This window comes from Centrocercus urophasianus, unplaced genomic scaffold (genome assembly GCF_019232065.1).
Source record: "Centrocercus urophasianus isolate 14NV4802_14NV808 unplaced genomic scaffold, USGS_Curo_1.0 seq_30, whole genome shotgun sequence".
Lineage (NCBI taxonomy): Eukaryota > Metazoa > Chordata > Aves > Galliformes > Phasianidae > Centrocercus > Centrocercus urophasianus.
Window position 1 is genome coordinate 9,876,417 of NW_024884867.1, and position 12,935 is coordinate 9,889,351.

At 43.5% G+C, this 12,935-nt stretch overlaps 1 protein-coding gene across 3 annotated transcripts in view; it reads left to right on the forward strand.

Annotated features, from left to right (window-relative positions):
- ULK1 (unc-51 like autophagy activating kinase 1) overlaps positions 1-12,935 on the forward strand; it is a 73,154-nt gene that overhangs the window by 36,813 nt on the left and 23,406 nt on the right. For 2 of the 3 annotated variants that reach the window (XM_042828806.1, XM_042828808.1), the window contains exons 11-14: positions 3,772-3,822; positions 9,721-9,809; positions 11,813-11,978; positions 12,793-12,853. In XM_042828806.1, coding sequence (XP_042684740.1) covers positions 3,772-3,822; positions 9,721-9,809; positions 11,813-11,978; positions 12,793-12,853 — 367 coding nt within the window. The remainder of the gene's footprint in view (positions 1-3,771; positions 3,823-9,720; positions 9,810-11,812; positions 11,979-12,792; positions 12,854-12,935) is intronic. The other variant, XM_042828807.1, reaches the window with a different exon arrangement.

Here is a 12,935-nt window from a genome sequence, read left to right on the forward strand (position 1 = left end):
TCCTTCTCCCTTCCCTTTGGGTAAAGATAGCACAGCCCTTTCTCAGGTGAAAATCAGGACAAGAATAGTGTCTCTCACCAAGGTCCTGATAGCATGTGGTGCTCTGAAGGCAGAGGAGAACAGCAGTGAGCAGCTTGCCTCTCACTGGTCTGTGCTGCTGGTGGAATGGTAAGTTTTGCTTGCCCAGCATCTGTTTGAGTGGTGCTTAGTACTGGGCAAGCCTATTTAACTGTTGGTTTTCCCTGCTGCTGGGGTCTCAGAGCCCACAGGTCTGTGTGAAATATCAGTTGAGCAGTATCACAACACAGTTAAAGAATCACTTGAGTCAGGAGGGGCTCTTAAAGGTCATCCAATCCATCTCCCCTACAGTGAAAAGGAATATCTACAGCTAGATCAGGTTGTCACACAACTGGCTGTTTTTTTTTTTGCAAAAATAAATTGAATAAGGGTAAGCTCATGTATACTTTCAGAATATTACTTTAGAGTCCAACTTGGGATAAAAGGATTTGTTACTTGTCTTTTAAGGGTTGGTTTTCTGTTATTTTTTTGTGCTTATCAGCTCAGGTGGATTGTTTCCTTTGGGGCAACATGTGCTAGTTGATGATGCAGCCTTTGTTATTCCTTTGGATTAGAGATAATGGGAGTGCCTTTCTGGGGACACTGTCATCAGGGTAAAGCAAGCATATGGATTGACAAGTCTGATTGTAATTATTGCATGGTGAATGTAAAGGACAACTGTGTACAATGTTGCAGAAATAAGAAAACAAACCTTTTCCAAAGGGAATTATTGAAAGTATTGACAGACTGACTTGAAAATAAGTACTTCTCTCAATAGCCCCTGCAGGTCTTCTATCTGGGTTGTGGATCTCTGCCTCTTTTGTCGTGCTGCTGTACATCTCAAAAGAGAACTACATTTCAGGTTCCCATTTCCCTGCTGTCAGAAATGGAGTCTGGTGAACCTTTTTAGCAGCCCTGTTAGCTGGTTTTGTACTTCTTCAGAATAGAGTGCATGAGTCATTGTCTCTCTAGCTCTTGAAAATTTAAGATAATATACTTTGATTTCACTCGGGACAACAGTTTCAGAATATCTTACTGGATTGAGATTCTCCCCCCCTAATCACATAAAGGATCCTTTTCTCTATAGATTGGCGTGTCCTTGTAATATGTAATTATTTCTTAGGGAGAGTTTGTGAATGTATTGTTAAAGGAGCTTGTGCTAGAGATGTTCCTTGTGCATTACAGAAGGATGCCAGACAGCCACTGAGATCTATTCATTTTGTATTACACTATCTCCCGTCAGTGAAGGGGAAAACATACCCCAGAGCAGTGATTTATTAAAGACCAATCTTTTCTTCCTCATCATCCAATTGTGTTCTCTGTCTCGTCCCTTCTTCCTTCTTGTTTTCCTTTCTCTGCTGTCTTCTGCTGCTAGGTCTTCAGCTCCTTTATGTTCCTGGGGGCTTACAGTTTGAAGTACACTTGCTGAATGGACCTTTAGTCTTTTCCTTTCAGTGTCAGCTTGGGTAGTGCCTCTTGCCAAAACAGTAGCACTGCTTAGCTGAGAGCACTTCCCTGTGCCCAACTTCTGTCGTGTCTTCAACTGCTGCCCATGGCCAGCTGCACACAAAGTGTTAACGCCCTACAGCTCAAGATCCTGTCTGAAGCAGATCTCCCTCTCCTCTTCTTCCCTTAGATGGCTCTCCTGGTAGACAGGTGCTTTGGTTTGCTGCTGGCAAGCTAACTGAAGGCTCTGCTCACCTACGCTATTTATAAAAAGTCTAATTTGGCTGATGGTCTGTACCTTTGTTAGCTGTCCCCTTTACCCTCCTGTGCTCTGATGGTTAGGATCTGTGTGTGGTGCTGAGCCAGGGCTGCTCTTATTTGGTCCCTTTGGCCCTCTGTGGTCCCTTAGAGATAGGAGCAGTGCTCTCCACAGAGCTCCCCCACATCTCAGCTGCTCCACACAGCTGCACTGCATGAGGTTGAAGCTCCTTTGACTTGTTGTATGTTCTACCAGGAACTTGCAATCTCAAGATTATCTAGAGGAAGACAAGGAAGGTTTCAACTGCAAGCTGCCTGCTTATGATTACAATTTCTTGTTAAATTTTGCTTTGCAAGTACAACTAACTAGCAACTAACAACTAACAAGCAGTTTGGAGGGGAAAACATGAAAGAAATATAGTCACTTCCACCCTCTAAGATGTTACTACATAACTGGTTGAATCAGCTGAGCTGAGGGTGGTGCCTCTGGAGGAGTGGGCTGAAGAAGCAGCATGAAAGTCAAGTGGACTAGCAGCTCCTGGTGAATAAGGATGTTCTCCATCCACAGCAAGTGTTATCTGAGATTCCAATGTTCCCTGCCAGAGGATTCCATGACTTCTGTTGTGCTGAGCACCATACTAGTGGGCTCTGACTGCAGGATTCTGGCACTGCATTGGCAAGAATGGGCTGAAGGGAAAGGGATTATGTTAAACAAAACAAAAAGCCCCACAAAACTGAAACCAGTTTGTGCTTTCTGGAAAGCTGTCTGGCCAAAGAGGAGCTGTTTACAGAATTCAGGAATCTGCAAACCTCGGGTGATGCAACAGGAAATTCGTGCTGGGAAAACAAGTTGAACAGCTCACAGTTAGCCAAGTAATCAGTGTTGATCCATGACTGATACTTCTGAAAGGCTGAATTGCTTTGCATTGCTGGTCACAACAGAGGAAGAATCAGTACAGAAGTGCAGTGGTTTGGAGATGAAGGAATCAGAAGCTACTTAAGACAGGAAAACATGTAGAGAGTCTCCAGCAGGCCAAGACAGAAACATTTCATGACCTGGATAATGAGAAAATTCTCCTGTAATGAGTGAAGATATACCAGCACAAGTGCCATAAGGAGTTCTGGGCTTGTAATTCTGTGGTGGCCTTTTGGAAAATGCACTTCTGCCTTGAATGCAGGATGAGGTCCCCTCTATGTATTATGGAATATCACTCAATAGAAGTCATTTGTCTCTTTTGTGGGATTAGTGGCAGCACAATACAATAAATGTATATCTCCCTTGGATCCCTACAGTTATGGTGACTTTGTCATTCTGATCAACTAGGTATTATAGCTTTTAATGCTACTTGGCATCTTAGCATTTGCCTTTTCTTGCTGATAAGAGCTTTTGACACAGTCATGCCAACTACTGACACAGTTGTTTCTGACCCTCAGTAGCTGACTCAACTGCAATAGCCATTGAAAGATGGAATTATTCACAATTAATTTAGTGAATGCTTCTGGCAGCCCAGGCTTGTAGCTTGCAGCAGAACATTACCAGATTCTTTAATAGTCTGTGGGAAAGGAAAAGCCACTTGGATATGCTTGAGACTCACCACCACTACCAAGCAAAGCTTTTTTTGTCCTTGCCTTTTTTCATTGGCCCACCTGGTTTCCCTCCTCACCCCTAGCTGATGTTGCAGAGATGCCTGGTCGCACACGAGCTGCTGTTTGTTTGTTGTTGTTGTTTGGCTTTGGTTTGTTGTGGTTTTTTTTTTTACCCATCCTTAAATAGTGATCCTTGGATCCCGGCAACTTCATTTTCTGTGGAAAAAGTCCCACATCTTTACCCGTCTCATCTGTATTCTTTACCAGTGCTGCCTGCAGTAGTCAGCTTCCATGATTAAGTGACTAGATTGCATGGAAAAATACTATAAAAATTACTGTCCCTTTTTATGCTTGAACTGCTTTGTAAACTTCTTACGGTCTTTTCCTTTCGCTGACTCATTGCTCGTGTTGGTTTTTTTTCAGATGAGTTTTTTCATCACCCATTCTTGGATGCAAGTGCCTCAATGAAAAAATGTAAGTGTTGCATTTTCATTATAATGGTTTCCAAACCATGACATCTTCCTGTGCTGCTAGCTCAAAAGGAAAGAAAAAGGCTGCTTTATGTTTTCTTGTTCAGGTGTGGATTCAGGGGGTCATTACTGTGTCATGTCCAGATTTTGCCATCAGAATGTATTCAGTGTTGCTGAAGTATCTTCAAAGGGAGAATGTGGGGGCTATTTAGAAACCTAATTCAGAAGTAAATGTATCTTTGAAATGCATTTATCTCTTCTTATGGAATGCTTGTCCAGTAGGGATATTTGCAGGTAAACAGGATTGTGTGTGAAGATCTTGTTTTCACCTATATGTGTAGGACAGCTCAGTACAGTGAATGGGCAGAAGGAAGCTGACCTTGTTGTCATTGCTTTCTAGTTGTGGTACCTTAGGTTGGCTTTGCTGAATTGTGGGTTAAAAATACAGTTCCAGTGCGTACCTCAAAATTCTTGCTAAATTTTAATTTAGAGGTTTTGGAGTTCTGTGAAAACTGGTTGAAAGAACAGCAGTTTTCTATTGAAAATTCTTTCCTCTTCTGAATCAAAATTTTTGAAAACTTTTAACCACGCGTACTGCGATTCAGAGGTTTATTTTTGGTGGAAAGTAATTCAGAATTGCTGCCAATGCATGGGTTATAATTCTTCTCTGGCCAAGTGACTTGGTTTGATGGAATTCTGTGTAGTCATCTACTTTCTTCTGGAAGGATATTCATGGGCTTTTGATCTCTTAAGTAAGAGAGCCAAGATTTCCAGCAGTGGCTGCTTTGGGGTGCCCAACATGAGGGCTGGGAGTTTCAGTGGCAGTGTGCCCAGTGCTTTCTGAACACAGAGCCCCTTGAACAAATATTGCAGTGGATTCCTCCACATCTAAAGTCTGCACTGATCTGCAGTCTCTTTCCTCCTCTTTCCTGGCCCAGAGCAGAATTTCTGAGTTATTTCTGATACAGATTTTTAACTGTGTATGTAGGTGACCATCCTGCGGGCAAGAAAAGACACTTCTGGTTTAGGGGAGCTTGCAAGCCAACAAGATGTGGTGTGAGTCCTGGGAAACAGGACTGCTCCACAGGCAGGAAAAGATTCTGCCTGTTTAGGACTGCTCCTAAGCCAGCTCAACCCTCAGCACCTGCTCCACCTCTGCTCTCTGGGAAAAAGCCTTCAAAGTCTGATCCCCAAATGGGTGGGGAAGGACTCCCACAGCTCTGCCTTGCATGCTCACCAACTCATCTCCTACCTCCAGCTGTTCCATTGCTTCACTGGCCAGGGGAATGGAAAACCCCCTGCAAACAGGGAAGGATTCCCCTGGCTTGGCCTCAGTTTCCAACTTGTGCACCCTTGTGTGGAAACCAGAGGCACCATTACAAGCAGGGGATGGTAGCTCAGCCTTTGCTCCCAGCTGCACCAGAATTAATGGTGCATGGTCACGGCCCAGTAAAGAGGGCACCTGTGCAGGCAGGTAAGGACTGTCATAACTCCCCCATCCCCAGGCATGCATCCATAGCCTGGAGTCCTCCCCAGGCAGGATACACTAATACTGGTTTTGAGAAGATGAGGGGAGAAATACATTCCCATCTTGGGAAGCCATTAAATTGTTGTGTACTGGGAGAAGATTGCTACTGGAGAAGAGCCTTCTTGTAGTCTACCACTGCTGGGTGGCAGTGGTGTATGGAGGCACCTGGGAAGTACAGTGAAGAGCCGGACTACTTCCACGTGGAGCCTTTGATTTGCCAGTTGGTGAGAGAAGAACCACTGCGTAAATGAATGCCTGCATCATGGTGACCTTGTGAAGCTTACTCATATCAGGATGCTGCTTAGCATGGTAGCAGGGTTCGTATTTACACAGGTCCAGATGATGAAACAAGATCATGGTGGCTGAAGGGTTATCCTACTATGGCTTTCTGTGCAGAACTAAGCCAAGTCCAGAGCTGAGTGCAGAACTAAGCTTGTTGTGCTGCTTTATCTGTATGAATCACTGCAGCATGAATGCAGGAAGTATCAAAGAGAAGAAAGCTGGTTATATCTGAATCATGATGGTCATGCTCCCATTGAATGATGGAGTCCTCAGGCTTGGAGGAAGGACAGTATACCCTTATATCTGTTCTCCCAGGCAGCTGATAACTGTGCTACTGGTGACTTCAGTGGAAGTGGCACTAGCACATTGAGATTTGAGTGTGCAAGTTTCCCATAGGAAAGTTTGTTGTATCATCTGTTCAGGTCTACAACCACTGGTTGTAGAGGTGGCCTTTGCCCCTGCAGGCAGATCAGTGCTGACTGCAGAGCTGAAGACATCATCTAGCTTTCCAAGTGCTGCCGAGAGTCATCCAGATCTGGTTAAAACATAGTGATAAAAAAACAAAGAGCCATGAGCTGTTTGTTCTGTTTGAATATATTATTGCTTCATCCTGGGAAATCAGATGAAAGATGCTTTTTTTTTTTTTTTTTTTTTTTTTTTTAAGTTTAAACAGTGAAATTTTGGAATTCAGAATGACATTTAGGAGTTCCACAGTTTTCTTAAGTGGAGAATTTTGAAGTTGCCAAGAAGGTCCAGGCTTCCTCACTCACAAACATTTTCACACTTTTCAAGACGTTTCAGCAAAACCAACATTTCTGTCAGAAGTTTTTAAATTCAGCTGTTCTGACAAGCTCATCCTCTGCTCTCCAGTCATCTCACTCTGAAGCGAGGACATATATCCTCTGACATCCAGACCACTGAGCTCTGATTGCCACTGGCTTTAGTCTGGAGAGTGGATTCAGGGCCTTGGGTTTTCTTAACTGAAGCATCCACTTTTTCTCTGTTTATAATTAGTTTTATACTGTGGGTTTTGTACCTGTGACTAAGAGTGTACTGCAGAAGTGTGCAATTTTGTTAATAAAATCTTTACAATACCCCGTCTAGTCAGGATGTCGTCTTTCTGTAGCCAGGCTTCTGCTCCCTGTGTGGTATGGGGCAGTGTGTTACAGTAATAGGGCATAATTAGGTGCTTGTGCAAGTCTGCTCAGTAAACACACGGTAATTAGTGCCCACACAGATTGTTTTGGAGTTCTTTTGCTCCTGTCTTTAATGAATGCTAAGCTGGTACCTCCTTTACTGTGACTTCAGAGTATAAATCATGAGCAGTTATGGTTCATAGGCAAACACTGCAGTGCTGGTGGGGTGGTTCAGTGTCTGGGAGATCTGTCTGACTTAGAGACTTTTTGCATTTTTATGATCTTGATGTGCCTCATTGCCCAGGAAGATACTAGCAAAAAAATCACTTGGACTTGTACGTGAACAAAATGGTGGTGGTGCAGTTTTTTTTAACTGTAAAAAGCAGCTTGTTCTTCAGGCGAATTAAACTATTAAACTATTGCCTTGTCTGCAATTAAGTGACTTATTAGTGACTAGTTTTGATTAAATTGAAATAATTACAAAAACATTCCTCTGAATGCGCATAAAACTCTGATTCCAAATAAACAGAAGGAAAGCTGGAGGATCAGATATTTTTAGGGCAGCCGAGTCCCTTTGTAGGATGATGTGCCAGCAGGGATTTCTGCAGGTGTGGGATCTGATATCAGGATCCACGCAGCTGGAGCACAGCCTTGTCTTTGTGGCTCCTAGCTCTCTAGTTCAGAAACCAGTTGGTGTTGGATATCTGAGCAACATGCACGATGGCTGCTTTGTTGCTGGAACAAGATGGAGAGGACAGTGATGAAAACAGACTTATTTACATTACAGTTACAACCCAGCAATTTCTGGATTTGGGTGGGGGCCTACCATTCATGTTAACATTCCCCACATTCAGACTTGAGCTGAAAACATGATGAGCCAAGTGTTTGCAGCCTTTTTAATTTTAAACTGGGAGTGCCAGGGTGTGTGGAGGAGATGGAAGTGAGTGTTGTGCTTTCAAGCTGTCTTATGTGCCTTACGTGGAAAAATGCACCAACGTGTGCATGGAAGGCAGAGATGCATGGACTGAAAGTCCTTTTTTAGCATCAGGTCCTTTTGTATTTGACCTCATGGTATTACAGCGTGGATTTGGGGAGCTTGCTGGGTTTAAAATGAGAACGTGATTAAAAATGCTGTATCTGAAGGTTGGGCTTTGAACAGATAGCATTTTAATTTGAGTTTCAGTTGGTAGTGAAGTCTGCCTACTTGTCTTTCTAGATTAATGGAAAGCTAGCCAAAGCAAACAGACAAAATTAGAAAAGTCTCAATTTCAGCCAGGTTTAAATCAATAATAAACACAAAACCAAAATTAGAATGGAATGGACCTTGAGAGAGAACTGATATGACTCTAATGAAAATACCAATTCCAGGAAAAACAGCCAGCACTACAATTTTTGCATGTGGACGCAGTTCAAAAGCCGCTTGCTTTTTCTTAAGAGCCTTTGCATAGTGGGAGGGTCTGTCTGTGCAAAGGTGAGTGGTGCAGAGCAGCTGGCAGGATAAAAATGGGGAGATTTGCCTCTGGTTCCTAGTATTAAGTGGTTGAGAAAGGTCATAGGGATTCCTCTGTGGGAGTCTGTGAGATCAGAAGCAGAGTGGTATAGGCAGGACAGAGCTCTCTCTTTTGCAGGCAACTTCCCAGATCTCTGTGTGTGTTCCCTGAGCGTGGGCAGTGTGAAGCAGCTGTGCTGGAAGCCTGGGGAGCTGGAAGGGGATGTGGGTGGTGTAGCTCTCCATGCCAAACCCTTGACCGACCTCCCAAAACATCCATCTTCAGGGCACCACAGTGCTTGCTTCTGTCCTGGATCTGGAGCCGTGTTTTAACAGTGCATTGCAAGAAGCAAACTAAGCACGGCATAGATGGGGGGGAGGAAGGTTAAAAGAAAAAAAACAGCAAAACCAAAACAAAACAAAGCTCTCTCAGAAGGTTTAGAAAGATTTCATTAATTCTGCATCTACCATGCAGTGTCCTGGTGTGTGTTCTAAAGCACTGGGGAAGGCACCTGTACATGTGTGCACGTCAGTGCTGCTGGGGCTTTCTATTGCACAAGCCCCAGAGCTCTAAATTGGTTTCTGTTTGCAGTACAACTTAAACATTTGGTTTTTGTTTATGTTAACAAACAGGGGGAGAAGAGCACCATGACCCTGTTCCAGTTAATAAGTCTGCACTTTTTTGGCTTTGTTTTCCTGTTTTTGGATTTCATTGCATCTTTGTCAGACTAAGGACTTCAGCCTCTAAGTGGCTGTTCTCTTTGTGCTGATCTCACTGATCTCACCATCCTTTAACCCTCTTTGATAGGCTAAAAGGGAAGACCTTATAAAGCCTTTTATTAGAATGATTGTTTTTCCATTCTTTTATAATTAAAACACCGTTTCAACAGTTAATTGCTGAGGAGTGTAGTTTTGGTTTGCTTGCTCCACTTTGTTGTCTAGAACTTTGTAGTAGTTAATGCAAAAAATGACAGAGTTTTACTTCAAACAGAAGTGTTCTTTTAGGGTCTTTTATTGCCTCTCTTTCAATTAACAAACATGGAATCGTTAGCACAGATCCTGTAAAGGTAGAAAATGGCACAAGATACTCATTCTCTGCCAATTCAATGGAAGAAAAGCAAAGCAAAATGCTCTTCTCACTTACTTGCCCCATCTGATCTCTGTTTAAAATTATTCAACTACTTAAATGGTTGCACGCTCAAATTTGATCTTGGTTGGATGTTCTGAGACCTTCCACCCTAAGAGCTGTAATGGTGAACTAGTGTGTGGAGGAGTGGATGGATGCAAATCTCAGAACTGAACAGAATGCCAGTTTTTCTACTGTTCTCCTTTAGCTGGCAATATCTGGTATGTGAGATAAACCTGATGTAAGAAGATGAAAAAGGCACTTTAGTATTGACTCATGTTGACAAATTATTTTGTATTGATATATGTATTTTTCTTTTTTTCTCTTTCCCTTATTTTTAGCTGCTTCTGTGCCAATGCCTTCTTACCCCAGTTCAGGCTCTGGTAGTTCCTCCAGCAGCTCTTCTACTTCCCACCTGGCATCACCTCCTGTAAGTACAGCTCAGAGGATGCACCACTCCTGTTTGCAGGCCTCTCGCTTGCTTCTTTAGAAATGCAGCCTTTGCTTTTGCTGTTGTCTGGTGTGAGTGGCAGAAAACCTGAGTTCTCCCTGGGTTTTGTGCAGTGTTTTCCAGTCTGCTTATACTTTGCGTGCTGAATGTTGTCTTTCTCTTCTCAAGAAATATTTCGAAGTGTTATTGCCTATTATGTGAAGAGCCTTTGTGAAAGGAGTTGGTGTTAATATTGCTCATGTTGGCAGAGATAGGAAGCTCTTTGGAACCAAAAAAAGTCGATAATTTAAGGCATAGCTTATTCAGCTGCAAGTTCTCTGTTCTCAAGCAGAGTCTTTGCAACTTGACAACATATTGGCCCTTTTTATGACAGACGGCACTGCTCCTTCCTGACCAGCATTCCCAGCCCCACAGAGACACATTCAGCAAGGCAGTTTGCTCACACCAGGCCTCGCGTATTATGAGAACTGTCTTAAAGGGTAGGACATGAACTGACCAGTGCAGTGACATTCCTTCAGCTCGCTGAAGTGAAAGCGTGTTTTTGGAGGCTGCTGGTGGAAGCTGCCTTTCAACTTTGAACAGAGGGATGCTGGTGGTGTGATGGGTAGTGGAAGGGAGAAGGACTGAATGTTCTTGTCTTCTCCCTGTTACTGCTGCTTTTTTGCTTTTTCGCTGAGGTTGCCAAGGCTTCTCAACTCCTTCAGGGAGTGCTGTGACTGAGGCTTCCTTTCTGTGTTTGTGGAAAATATTGTATCTGTTGTGAGGAGCTGCTGAGGGAAAGGTGTAAGGACACAATCTGAAGCTGATTTACGTTCTCCTGGTGCAGGCTGCAGGAGAGGGAAGGTCTGTTCTCTAAATGTCACACAATTGTGTCTCTGACTGTGTTTTTATTCCTGGCAGCCACAGACAGAAGGGTTCTTGGCTGGGGTGCTCCTTGGCCAAAAGGTTCCAGGGGTGGGTAGATAATATCAAAAACAGACTTGCTTCCCTTAAGCTTTCCTGGTTCAGGGAGCAGTGGAGACTCGCTGTCCTACTGTGAGGGCTCCATGTTAGAAGTATACTGCACCCGTCCCAGTCTGCATTTGGAAGATATGCTGATGGAGCTGTGCTGGCTCAGCATGTGAAAAATGCCCCGTCTGCAGGGCAGGGCTAGTGTATTGCATGGAAAAGAGCTTTGATAGCTGGGAAATTCCTTCTGCCTGTGTATTCTGCATTTGTAGTGAGAGTCAGTCCCTTGTAGGGACAGCAGGAGAGGCTTTATGGCAAACAGGGCCTAAATAGGGCTCAGGAAAAAGCTCAGGAAAGCTTTCAGATCTTTCTCATGAAAAAAAAATAAAGCACTAGGACTAGCACTAAAGATTGTGATCTGCACAGTGGGCAGGTCTTAAACCATCCATCTCCAGCCTCCTCCATCTGTCTGTCAGAGGTGAGGATTATGGGGCTTTCTTTCTTCTGAAGGAAAAATGGAGCTGTCTAGAGCCTGTCGTGCCTCTGAGAGCAAGGTGATGTTCATCTGCAGAATACTGGGCCTCCTTTGGGTCTCTCTAACTCCTCATATCTAAACAGCAAAGCGGGGTTGTCCCAAAAGTGCAGACGCTGTGTATGTGTTTGTGGGTGGAGATAGAAGCTTTGAAAGCTTTTCTATTTCTCAACCTCACCAGATTGAGTTTGTATCAAATGCACTGTTGATCCGGAAGGCCTTAGCAGTAGCAAAGGGGTATGGTACCTGAAGTGAAATTTTCTTACTTCAGGTGCATCAGGCATGCTGGCACTATGTTTTGTATAACAAAAGATGCACAGTTCTGACACTGACATAAAAAGCTCTTCCTTTTCGGAAAACTGAACATCTGCCTCTGGCAAGCTATCAGCCCCAGTTTATGAGAGAAATGCTGTCTGTAGCCTTGTGCAGCTTGATTTAAAGGATCCAGCAGAATGATGAGGTAGCTGTGCTGAAGCCAGTGTTTGTTTTCTTCTTGAATTAGCAGTCTCTTGGAGAGATGCAGCAGCAGCTGCAAGAGAAGGCGTTAGCATCTCCTACCCAGGATTCCCCCGGCTTCCTGCATGGATCGAAGGACTCTGCTGGAAGCAGCAGTAAGAATTCATCTTGTGACACTGATGACTTCGTTATGGTCCCTGCACAGTTCTCAAGTAAGTTGGCTTCTGGAAATTGCAGACATTCTGAGGAAAGGTGGATATAGATCCTAAAGGTAGTTAATAGACAGTTGAGGCATTGATTAAAGCTGTTTCGACTGAATAGCGGGAATGTTCTCGTTCTCAAGTTGCAGGAGACATCTGGCTGTCTGGTTAATTTCACAGGATACTTAGTAATTATCTTCAAAGATAGGAGATGAGAGTAAAGATTATTTGGGGAATGCAGTAAGAGATTGAACCTGGAGATCCAATTGGAGAAAGAGATAAGTAGGCTCATAGAGAAGTGACTTCCACTCCCAGAAGATGTTCCCATCTTATCCTATGTTCAGTTTCACTCAGCAGCACAGAGAAAGGCAAGATTTCAACTACCAAACCAGATTTTATACTTGAAAAATTTAAGGGGAAAAAAAAAAAGAGGTGTTGGATTTTTCTTCAAATACCTTGAATTTGTTATTAGTACCTCTGTGTGTTTATACTTTGATAGGAATTGCATGAAACATAGACAAGGGCCAGAGCTCCAGTGCAGCTGCAGACCTAAGTATGTTTATGTCTAAGTACTTAACCAGCAGAAGGATTTTGTTCAATCTTGGCCGTGTGTATGGTAATTTGCTGAGTTGGGACTTGGTGATAAATGCTGTGATTTCATCCTGGACTTCATAGTATGAGGATCAGCAGCATCCACAAACTTAAGTTTCAGCCTGCGTGAATTTGGGAAATCTTGTGCAACTTAGCAGATCTTTGAGGAGCAGGAAATTCAGTTGCTTTTCTGGGGATATGATCGCTAACGTTTCTTCGCTCCGTTGTTCCTCAGGTGAAATGACTGCAGAGGCTGCAGGAGGGAAGCCAATCCAAGACAGCCTGATGTACAGTGGGTAAGAGCACCAAGGGAGCTGAAATTGTTGAATGTGTGTAAGCTAGTGTGTACACAGCTTCTGAAGTTGATACTCTGTGCTT